This window comes from Aegilops tauschii, chromosome 4 (genome assembly GCF_002575655.3).
Source record: "Aegilops tauschii subsp. strangulata cultivar AL8/78 chromosome 4, Aet v6.0, whole genome shotgun sequence".
NCBI classification, from domain to species: Eukaryota; Viridiplantae; Streptophyta; class Magnoliopsida; order Poales; family Poaceae; genus Aegilops; species Aegilops tauschii.
Window position 1 is genome coordinate 330,489,913 of NC_053038.3, and position 12,105 is coordinate 330,502,017.

General features: G+C 45.6%; 2 protein-coding genes across 2 annotated transcripts; both read left to right on the forward strand.

Annotated features, from left to right (window-relative positions):
- Positions 1-2,426: 2,426 nt before the first annotated feature.
- Positions 2,427-3,451, forward strand: LOC109737831 (uncharacterized). The gene has a single exon (XM_020296961.4). It carries the CDS (start codon positions 2,614-2,616, stop codon positions 3,193-3,195), a length of 582 nt encoding a protein of 193 aa, XP_020152550.1. The 5' UTR covers positions 2,427-2,613; the 3' UTR covers positions 3,196-3,451.
- Positions 3,452-7,750: 4,299 nt separating this feature from the next.
- LOC109737755 (acetate--CoA ligase CCL3) lies at positions 7,751-11,847 on the forward strand. Its single transcript, XM_020296889.4, has 3 exons — positions 7,751-8,126; positions 9,075-9,665; positions 10,719-11,847. The coding sequence occupies exons 1-3, from the start codon at positions 7,875-7,877 to the stop codon at positions 11,613-11,615; spliced, it is 1,740 nt and encodes a 579-aa protein (XP_020152478.1). The 5' UTR covers positions 7,751-7,874; the 3' UTR covers positions 11,616-11,847.
- Positions 11,848-12,105: the final 258 nt, after the last annotated feature.

Here is a 12,105-nt window from a genome sequence, read left to right on the forward strand (position 1 = left end):
ACTTGTTCGAAGTTGTATATGGTCACCCGAGATTGAATATATATTATATATTCCTCTTGAATTCTTCTTGTTTGAAATTTCATATGCATGTATATAGTAGCGTAGAATATGTGTACTGAAACTTCGTCAAAATTAAAATAAAACACAAAATAAAATATAAAAGAAATAAAACACTACAAATTAAAAAGAAACCAGGTTTAGGGGAGCTAAAACCCTAAACCTGCGGAGGAGGCCTTTAGTCCCGGTTAGCCACGAGAACCGGGACTAAAGGTCCTCCGCCCCGACGGACTCCTGGCGCCCACGTGGACGGGCCTTTAGTCGCGGTTCGTAAGAGGCGCGACTAAAGGGGGAGCCTTTAGTCGCGCATATTTAGTCCCGGTTGCACAGCCGGGATTAATGGCCTTTGCGAACCGGGACTAAAGGCATATTTTCTACTGGTGGCATGCAATTTATTCGTTTGTTGGGACGGGGTAGATTAGCTGTGACTTGTAACTCATGCAAGTTAGCAACAACTACTATCTCTGTCCTGGTTTATTGGTCTTTTTTGTATTTTGGATCAAATTTTAACTAAAGATTTAACTAATAAAATATTATTGTATGTCACAAAAAATATCATTGAATTCGTATTTAACATAGTTTTCAATGATATTATTATTTTATGACATGCCTTAACATTTTATTAGTTAAAATTATAAACAAAATTTGGCACAAAATATGATGGGACCAATAAACCAGTACAAAGGTAGCACATCAATTTTTTTAAAAAGAAATGAGGATAACCCCAGCCTCTGCATCCGGACGATGCATGCAGCATGCGGATTTTTTTTTTTTTAAAAAGGGGTAGCACACCATTAGCAGGAAATAGATTGGTTGTCACTTGTACTAGCAACTGCACCATTGATATCACTGCTCCATCATAAAAAGTAAGCAAAAGAACTACTATTACGAAATCGTTGCAGTATTGATTAATAACTAGGCAGCATGACCATCGAGGAATAGACAAGCAAGTTCCTCTCAAGCAAAGCATACGGCCCGGTGGCTTGGGTGTGGACAAGACACGGGCTATGTACACCGTTTCCATGTGTTTCCATGGGATCGCGAATAGTACTACTCAAAGACTGTTGTTGGGACTCAAGCGTCAAGAGTAAGGATCACTGTACTGTACATAAAGTAAGGTTGGCATAGACTGTGCTTTGCAGCAATGATGCTTGGAAGTAGAAGCATGGCAATTATGAGTGTCACTAGTAGATGCTAAGTACCCAAGCCGCCATCACGGTAGGGCCAGCACTCTGCCAAACTCTGTCCGTAGAAGTCCATATTCTCCCTGTCCAATATTTCCCAGCAATTAATTGGTTGACCTCAACATCTTTCTGTCTTTGTTTCTTTATCTTCATTCATGGTGTTACCAGAGATGTAAAAAAAAATTGCGGGGAAACCAGAGATGTAATTAGCTAAGCTAGCACCCATGTCTCCGGACGCAATGCTTCTGGTCTGAAAATCTTCAACGTGCAGGATGATCATGATCTCGTCAACTTCGTATGTGCATTTAACCAAATCGCATACGCACAGGAGACAGCCCATCAAGCTCAGCACAGCTATATACGTACGTATTAGTTTGCTGCTCGTTCATTTAAATTATGCAATGCAAAACCCAAACAAACAGGGGAGAGGCCCCGCTTCATCAGACGCGGGCAGGAACACGCGCTTGGGATTATTCTAGGGCTACTAGCCGGCCAACTAACGCTGTAGTACAACAACAGTAGTAGTGCTATAACGGAGACTTGGATTCTGTTCCAAGCTAGCTACCGATCTCACGGGGAATGGACGAGCACGCAGCAGCCGGCCGGCCGGAGCGGGAAATGGTCGCACGTCGCATTCGGTCGGAGCTGAGACAAAAAGTACGCATACATACATCTATCCAGCCCGACCCAACTCGATCATACCACGCACCACACCACACCACACCGGTAGTCGCCAACCAAATCACCCATTGTCGACTCCAACTTGGGAGTAATGTATGTAATTCATAATCCGCTAGTCAATTTCTTTCTCCTACCACAAACCCTTTCCCTGATACTTACGCTTGGAAGCCTCGCGTACACACCCTGCAGCCAACTCCCGTTCCCCAGAATCTTCATTTTTTTTACATCATTGTCCACAATCTTCATGATCGTTAGGAACGTTCCAAAGAATTTATTGTTAGGTTGTGTAGTACTCCGGCAACGATTTTGTCCCAAAGTTGAGTGCGTTCACAAGAGAACGGTACGTCGCACGGCACGGCGAAAAACAAGTCGAAGCGGCCCTGACGGTGCAGCGCGTCAAGTACGAGTCAACGCGCCAACGACCTCACTTTCACGGGGGAGAGGAGCAGCTGGGTTCAAACCCAACCCGCCATTTCTTGGCTTCTTCTTCTCTTCTTGCCCGGCCAACCTAAACCCCCTCCACACTTTTTTATAACCTATGACCTCAAAGTTTACCAGGAAGCATTCGCTCCCGTCCCACCCACCGTTTTAATACCCTCCGTCCCAACCATCCTCCCCCTCGCCGCGCCATTAGCAGTAAGCCCATTGCCGATCGAGCAGGGAGATATCGTGTGTGCATAGCGATAGCGGCATGGGGAACCTGATATCGGCGGGCACGGCGGCGGGCGCGAGCGGAGGGAAGGTGGTGATGGCGGACGGGAGCGTGCGGGCGCTCAGCGAGCCCGTGTCCGTGGCGGAGCTCATGATGGACCACCCGCGCCACTTCGTCGTCGACGCGCGCCTGCTGCAGCAGCGGAAGGGCGCCGGCGGGGCCTGCAAGGTCGCGCCGCTGCCGGCCGACCACGTGCTGGGCGCGGGCGGCGTGTACGTCCTGCTGCCGGCCACCCGCGGCAAGGTGTCCGCCGAGGAGGCGCGGCGCGTGCTCACGGCGTCGCGGTCGCTGGCGCGCTCCCGGTCAATGCCGGGCGGGCTGAGGAGGAAGCTGTCGTCCAGGAAGAGCCGGGAAGCCGACGACGCCGATCGGTCGGCCAAGAACGAGGCGGCTGTGGCAGAAATGGAGAGGAGGGAGGAGACGGCGGCGACGGCGGACGGGTTCGACGAGCACCGGCCGGAGTTCTTGAGCCGGGAGCTGTCCTGCAGGGGGTGGAAGCCGAGCCTAAACACCATCGAAGAGCGTGTCATTCCCAAGAAGGTGTCCCATTGGCTCTTCTGAATTTCTTAGGCTTCTTTGACTTGTCGTCGGGATCTAGTCTCTCCTTCCTTGCTTCCTTTTCTTTTTCTTCGTTCAAATGCTTGTTCTGTCAACTGCATGTGTAACGAAAATGCTCATTTGCTATACTTCATTCAAATGCATGTGATGAGATAGTGCAAGTGAAATTAAGCCCCCGTGTAATTATAGGATTGATTAGTTGGATGGTTGAGCGCTGTGGATCGATATGGAAATTAATCGAATTGCAATGAACTCGTAATCCCCGATCATGGTTCCTGAATTGTGATGCTCCGGGCTTATTTTTAGTTCGCTGATGACAACAAATAGCTACGGATTGAAACAGAAAAAAGCTACGCATACACTAAATCTCTACTACTTAAAAGAAATGTAAGATTCTCATTTCACCCTTCTTCTCACCATTCCTTCGTCCAACCTTTCATGTACCCTTTCCGTTTCAAAATAAGTGACTCAAGTTTGTACTAACTGTGTATTAAAGCTAGTACAAAGTTGAGTCACTTAATTTGGGACGGAGGGAGTATATGATAATCAATCAGTTTAATTTACTTACCTTCTAAATCAATTTCACTTTAATTTACTTATCAAATTTCTAATTAAAATATAAGGTAATTCACGAGCAAAATTTGATAAACATTTATTTACACAATCGCATTATTATTGACAGGTAAATCACAAGCTAACGTACTAGAATATTTATATCCCATTACAACGCACGGGCATTGTTCTAGTTAGATAAAATGACACTAATAGGTGAGTCAACATGACATTCCTGGTGCCCTGCGAACGATCCACCGAGTAACAAAAGTAATTCTCCTGACCCACATGTGAGTGACATAGGCAATGAGGGGTAAAAATGTCCACAGAACGCTTTGGAGAAGGTCAAACCCCTTTGACTGGACAGAAACATCATGAAGGGTATTGCCATCAGCACACCAAACGGAAGAGGGGCAAAGTTGAACACATGATTTTTTTAGGGGTAAAGATGAGAGTGGGCGCAAATTAGGGAAAGAATGGAATTGTCCCTAAATATTTTCAGCATGCAAATTTCACCATAAATGTTGTTAGTGCGTTGTCTAAACAGAATGATGAGTTGCTAGCAAATCAAGATGCTGAAATTGCATGCGGCGTTGAATTGGGTGAGCTTGATAAAGGGAAAGGGGCAGGGAGACACACAAGATGGAGTTCTCACTTTAAGTTAATTAATAGCTTGAGGAAGGTGTTTGGTGCTATGATTGCATTTCTACGGAGTATAGCAAATGAGCATTCAGTCACACCGATATTCTCATGGAGATGAACTGGGCGCCTTGAACATGATTATCTCTTTTGATTTTGTATTCATTCTACATCTTATGGAGAAAATTATGGAGATCACAGATGTCCTGTGCCAAATGCTCCAAAGGAAGTCTTTGGACAGTTTAAACGCGTTACATTGTGTTTGAAACACAAAGTTGCTACTTGGTGAACTGCTTCTAGAGAAGATTGAATCGTTTTTCCTAAAATATGATATTGATATTTCTAATTTTAATTCCGAGTATGTCTCTTTTTCCTATATTCAGATTGGAACGTTAATTATCACAAGTATTAATCTCCAATACAGGTTGCAATTTGTAGGTACGTTGATATGACTAAGTGTCGAAACAAGCACGACAACAACACAACACTGCACCACTATAAATCCAGCGTTGCTATAGATTAGCAATTGATTGAGCTAAATGAATGGTTAGGCGTTGAAGGTACTGAGCTTGTGAGAATTTTTTTGTAACCCTAGATTCTTGTCATGATACATTTGGTGTGTCAAATATAGGCACTCTAGCAGAAAAGTTTTATCCCCTCAATTTTCTCTCTAAGACGTGGCTCTGTTAAAGTCTCAACTTCTCCATTTCATATTGGAAGTTCACTCACATCCAGATCTAGAATGCTTACATTCACCTTCTAATCATATATATTCAAGAGAGTGTGATCCCCACTAATATATTTATCTCAACATGCAAGTATGCCACATTACCATACAATTATTGATGGAATAAGACCCACGCATGGAAATTATTTTTCATTCTATTATTCTACTTATATTCAATAAGTATTTTATATCCTCAGATTCACGTCCGAGGCTCATTCCACATAGTCAAATATAATAAGTTGTATGTATTTTTTATTTTGGTTCATGTCCGAGGCCCATTCCACACAATCAAATCTTATTGAAATACATTGCAACCGATTACCGCAACAATGCACGGGGTATCATCTAGTGTGACTATTGGTTTGTTCAAAACGGTGAAGTTAGGACTATTCAATGGTTGATAGGCTATTATGGCTGGTTATTATTATTCCTCCAGTCTCAACAACAACCAATGGGCGAGCCTTTTCAGATATAAAACTAGTGAAGACACGTCTTCAAAACAAACTGAGTGATGATTTTTTTCTATGACATTACATGATCGTCTACATTGGAAAGGAAATAGTTGCAAAAGTCACACCTCTCATCGCCAAGATGGCAGCTAGAGGGGAGGGACCAAATGTATCCAATTTTAGAAATAAATTAAAAAGACAATAGTCATACCTCGGTTTTCTGAAGAAAAAAACCACATTAAAGAGACCCGCGCTACTGACTTTTTTGGAGGAAAACACGCTTGCCTTTATCGCTCAATTGAAAGGTTTACATGAATAATAGAACTATCGAAGGGATGTAAAAGCCACAGGTGGCGACCCTCATCTAGGTGTAAAGCATGTTTAGCTAACTGATCTGCCTCCGTATTTGACCGTGACCTTCATAGACAAAGAAGCAAGACTAAAACTCCCTAGATGTCTCATTAATCTCCTTTACAGCTGGTGCTATGATCCCAAGGGTGCCCAGTGTTAATATCCGTCACTACCATACTGCAATCCGAGGCCACTCTTAGGTGTTGAATCATCAAGTCTTGCGCCAAAGCTAGTCCTTCTTGGCATGTCAGGGCTTCTAGTGTAGTTGGATTCGTCAGTCCATGAAAGACCATCACTGAGAAGCCTAGATAAGCCCCTTGTCGGTCATGTCACACATCACTGGTCGACCCAACTTGTGTGTTCTTTCATACCGCAACATCAACATTTGTCTTGCTGCAACCCTGTGGTGCTAGGATCCACACATGTACAAGCGCAGGTGCATGATGTCGGTGTTGGGGTGGGTGTACAGGTGATGCCAACTCCAGGTCCGTCAGGTACCTGCTAATGAACAAGTGAGTAGACATAGGACTTTGATGTTCTCCTTCATGGATTAGCTTACGGCGAGTTGACCAAATCGTCCATAGAGTTACCGCAAGAGTAAATGGTTTACCGATGGTGCCAATTTTGCCACTTTAATCCCACTTATCTTCGAAGACAGATCCTAAAAGCCCTCTGCTACCAATAAGAATAGGTAGGACAAGATTGGATCCCCTTGACGAATTCCCCTTGAAGGTTTAAATTGCTCGAGCTTTTTCCATTGAATAACACTGAGAATTTAATCGAGCTCACCATCCTCATAACTAAACTGATCCAAACTAGTGCAAAACCTAGCTTGGTCATTATAGCTTGGAGATAATTCCACTTCAATCGGTCATAAGCCTTCATCATATCAAGTTATAGGGCACATAACTAATTTTTTGCGCTTCATAAAATGAAGATGTTCATATGCGGAGATGATATTGTCAATGATGAGATGTCCCGCAACAAAGGGCGACTGTTCCTCAGAGATGATCTCAGGAAGAAAGACTTTCAATCTATTGGCCAAAAAATTTGACGCGATTTTGTAAAAATAGACCAATCGAGCGAACCCGTGTCAAGTGGGTGAGACCAGTTACCTTGAGGATCAGAAGTAAAATAGTGTCATTTAGCCCTTCCACATCCTCTTCTAGCCAATGCCTTTGGAAGAAGTCAGCTGAGTAATCATGACCATCCAAGCCCGAAGCTTTGGTTGGCGCCATTTGAAATAGCGCATCTTTAATTTCTTCCTTATTGTATTCGCATAAACTCACCCCTATGAAAGCGCATACACACCCTAGACATATCAACTTGAGATTTACGAAATCATTGTAGGTGCCTCGTTGTTGACGGGAACGTCTCCTCCCACTAAAAGCGCATCGCCGGAAATCCTGAAATAAATTCAGGAATAATGCGCGTACCAGGACTTACCTTGGGGATAACACCGTTCCTCTAACCATTCAACCACAGGTTGCTTCGCAGTTTCTGATAAAAGGTTGTGACCATACCTTCGATGTTTCCATCTCATCCGCATTCTTGAAAGTTTTTTTTAGAATTCTCGCATCAGCCTACGCTACTGACTGACGGGTCATATTTGCAAGTACGGCCCGTGGGCCGTGGCCACTGCGGGCGGAGAGTCTCTCTGGCCGCGTGTTGAGTGATTCTGTTTAGCCCATTCCATGAAGGTGGCGAAATCCAAATTAAAGTCTCTCGCCTACCACACTCGTCCGATGCTCAGCGTCCGCCCTTGATCGGACGGGCGTCGCGGCGTACAAGCCGTTCGCAGATCGTACCCACCTCAGCCACCTGGACACTTCTTCGAACTATAAATGGCACTGGGCGGCTCGTGCCGTCACTCCCACCTGCACTCTCGACCCACGCTTTCGACACACTCCCGATTCGTCGCCTTCGTCTTCCTAACAGAAGGAGAGAGAGCAGAGTAAGAGAGGATGGGGTCGGAGGGGCCGGGGCATGGGTTCGGATCCGGGGCGGCGGAGCGGGACATCGACGATCTCCCGCCGAACGACGCCAACTACACGGCGCTGACGCCGCTCTGGTTCCTGGAGCGGGCCGCCCTGGCCCAGCCGGACAGGGCGTCCGTCGTGCACGGCCCGGTCCGGTACACCTGGGCCGAGACCTACCGCCGGTGCCGCCGCCTCGCCTCTGCGCTGGCGCGCCGATCTGTCGGCCACGGCAGCACTGTAAATTTCTCTCCCCTGCTTTCCTAATTCCTAAAGAGTTGGTACATATTTTGTCCCTTAGGCAAAAAAGAAAGAAGAAGAAGCAAGCACGAGAGAGCTGATTGTGAGTCGGGGTAGATTCTGTGTTGTATGACCTCCATTCAGACTTAGCGTTTGATTTTTAGTATATTTTGGAGGATTCGACCCTATTTGGCACCCTGTGAAACTGAAACCTTGAGGATCAATGGATTCAGTTAGTAAATTGTGGGGCGCTTAAAGGGAAGAAGAACCATACCGAACTGGATTTCTTGTCATATTTATAGTCGGAGCCATGCTACTGTTTCTTTTTTCTATACTATATAATGGGAGATACGATCCACTTACTAATGTAAACTTTTATTCTATTTTTCCGGGGCACTCAGAAGTTCTAGAACTTTACCTTTCATTTCCAGTAGGATGGAAACATGGGATGCCTATAGTTCGAAAAAGAAACGAAATGAAAAGAACAAGCATAAGACAGCACTGGCACTGTTATCAGTTTGATGGAAACATGTGATCATGTCTCCACAAGGTGCTCCTAACATGTTGCCAAAAAAAGGGTGCTCGTAACCAAACACTAGTTCAGTACATCTGCTCATCAAAGAAAACACGGAAACGTCACTGTTTCTGGTCAAAAAGGATAAGCTTATCTCTTTTGTTTTGTTGGGCGTCTCTGTCCAAGATATTATTTGTAAGTCTGTTCAGACTATGAGGGTTATACTGACGTATCTTTCCTGCAAACGCCAAAGAAGCATGTGGAATGATGGTTTATTTTTTGTTTGCCAAGTCATAATTTGTACCCAATACCTGCGCCTATTTTTTAACTGTATTATGATTTTATATGGTTCATAGCTTCGCTGCATATTGCAGTGGCCTTTTTAGATTTTAGGATTAGACAGTACTTATTTGTTTTCCTGTTTGTTTGATTAGGTTGCTGTGATAGCTCCAAATGTTCCGGCAGTGTATGAAGCCCACTTCGGCGTTCCAATGTCTGGAGCTGTGGTGAACTGCGTAAACATCCGGTTAAATGCTGAGACGATCGCGTTCCTTCTTGACCATTCCGTGGCAGAAGTTGTGATGGTGGACCAAGAATTCTTCACCCTAGCCGAAGAATCTCTGAAGATAGTATCAGAGAAGAAGAAACAGAATTTTCGGCCTCCAACCCTAATTGTCATCGGCGATCCAACCTGTGAACCTAAGTCTCTACAATACGCTCTAGGACAAGGGGCCATCGAGTATGAGGAGTTCCTGAAAACCGGTGACCCAGAATTCAATTGGAAGCCTCCGAAGGATGAATGGCAGAGCATTGCCTTAGGTTACACTTCTGGGACTACTTCAAGCCCAAAAGGTGTCGTGTTGCACCACCGTGGCGCCTACCTCATGGCGCTCAGTGTTGCTATGGTGTGGGGAATGCCTGAAGGGGCTGTTTACCTGTGGACTTTGCCTATGTTCCATTGCAATGGTTGGTGTTACACCTGGGCGCTGGCTGCCTTCTGCGGAACCAGCATATGTCTTCGCCAGGTACGTTAAAGATCTGTCCTATCACTGGCAGCTGCTTAAATTAGCTTTGTAATGTCTGCAAATTGAGCTAATTTTGATGATGAAGACAAATGCTATGTTAATGCTGGTTGAGCTAATAATAGAGGTTATGCTATTGGAATCGAAATTCCTTTTCTGAGCCTGGGCTCATCTGCACCCGTGTTGAATAAAAATATCAAAACAAATACTAAAAAAATTCAAAAAATTCCAATTTTTTTCCATGGTAGAAAATTTGATGCGTGAGGCCCACTCCAATTTTCAAATCATTTGGACAAATGAGCAACTCTCGGCAAAAAAGACAAATTCAGGGTCTGTAAAATAGTTTACTGTTCATATACTGTTTTGACCCGATTTGTTTTTTTTTCTGAGAGCTACTCAGATGTCCAAATGAGCTTTCCCATGGTAGAAAATTTGATGCGTGCGGCCCGCTCCAATTTTCAAATCATTTGGACAAATGAGCAACTCTCGGCAAAAAAGACAAATTCAGGGTCTGTAAAATAGTTTACTGTTTATATACTGTTTTGACCCGATTTGTTTTTTTTCTGAGAGCTACTCAGATGTCCAAATGAGCTAGAATTTCTCACGCAATAAATTTTCTACCATGGGAAAAATATTTGGAATTTTTTGAATTTTTTAAGTATTTTTTATGAATTTTTTTGTGGCCGGGTGCAGATGAGCCTAGGCACCGAATCGCTGCACTCGGAATCAGTACTTACTCACTGTTGCCAAGTTGCACAGATACAAAATTGCATCCAACACACCCAAAAAATCCACCTGCTGGGTGGAGTATGTAGCAAGAATGGAGTATATCATCTCTCATCCGTTGATATTTCAGACTGTTCTAGGATGCATTTCTGGTAGCAAATGTGTTATGCAACTATGCAAACTTTAGTTTAGCCTTCTAATACTAACTAACATGAATATCATTTCCAAGAGTAAAAAAGAAACAAGATAAAACAACTGTGCAATACATTCATTCATCTGATGCTATGTGTCAAATTTGATTCTCAAGACCCATTCATTGTGCTTGTGCAGGTGAGCACAAAGGCTATATACACTGGTATTGCAAAACAAGGAGTGACACATTTCTGCGCTGCGCCGGTCGTCATGAACAATCTCATAAACGCTCCTGCAAGCGAGACCTTCCTGCCACTCCCCCGTGTGGTCAATGTCATGGTGGCCGGAGCCGCCCCGACACCATCGCTTCTTGCGGCGCTCTCTATCCGCGGTTTCCGTGTCACCCACACTTACGGCCTGTCTGAGACCTATGGCCCGTCGACGGTGTGCGCGTGGAAGCCCGAGTGGGACGACCTGCCGCTGGAGGAGCGCTCCCGTCTGCACTGCCGGCAGGGCATCAGGTACACCGCACTGGAAGGCCTGGACGTGGTTGATCCCAAGACAATGGTCCCCGTCCCGGCCGATGGCAAGTCCTACGGGGAGATCGTGATGAGGGGCAACGCCGTGATGAAGGGCTACCTGAAGAACCCCAAGGCGAACGCCGAGGCGTTCGCGCACGGCTGGTACCACTCCGGCGACCTCGGCGTGAAGCACCCCGACGGTTACGTCGAAGTCAAGGACCGGATGAAGGACATCATCATCTCCGGCGGGGAGAACATCAGCACCCTGGAGGTGGAGAAGGTGGTGTACATGCACCCGGCGGTCCTGGAGGCCTCGGTGGTCGCCAGGGCCGACGAGCGGTGGGGGGAGTCGCCCTGTGCCTTCGTTACCCTCAAGGAAGGGGCCGGTGGCTCCGACGAGGCGGCGCTGGCGAACGACATCATGAGGTTCTGCCGGGAAAGGATGCCGGCCTACTGGGTCCCCAAGTCGGTCGTCTTCGGGCCGTTGCCCAAGACGGCGACGGGGAAGATCAAGAAGCACGAGCTGAGGGCCAAGGCCAAGGAGCTTGGCCCTGTGAAGAAGAGCAGGATGTGAGCTCCAATGCTGAGATACACATACGTGTAGTGGACTGTGGACGATAGCGCCATCGTGAATAAAGGTTATGCTCTGGGTAAATTCCCAAGTGAAGGCTTGTCTTTATAAGAAATTCAAGCACTCGTTTTCTTTCAAGAAAATACGTACAAGAGGGAGATAGAACACGAACTCTGCTTCTGTGTTCCGCTGTGTTTTGTTGTTCAGATAAAGCCCTCATGGCTTACGCTGTGTAGCCTCTTCTAGTCTTGTGTGATAGTGCATAACCAAATGGAGGCGGTTGTTGTGGTCTGACTTCGTCCCACCAAGCGCATCATTTTCTTAGAAACCGTATCGATTTGAATCATCGTGTGTTATGACTATCAATATTTTCTTAGCATCGTGGCTTGACAGAGTGGAAGCCTAAGTTTTTTTTTTGACAATCGACACTGCTACTGACTGCAAAAAGGTTGCTGCAGAAGCTTCGATTTGTTTGGACGCGAATCGTTCGCCG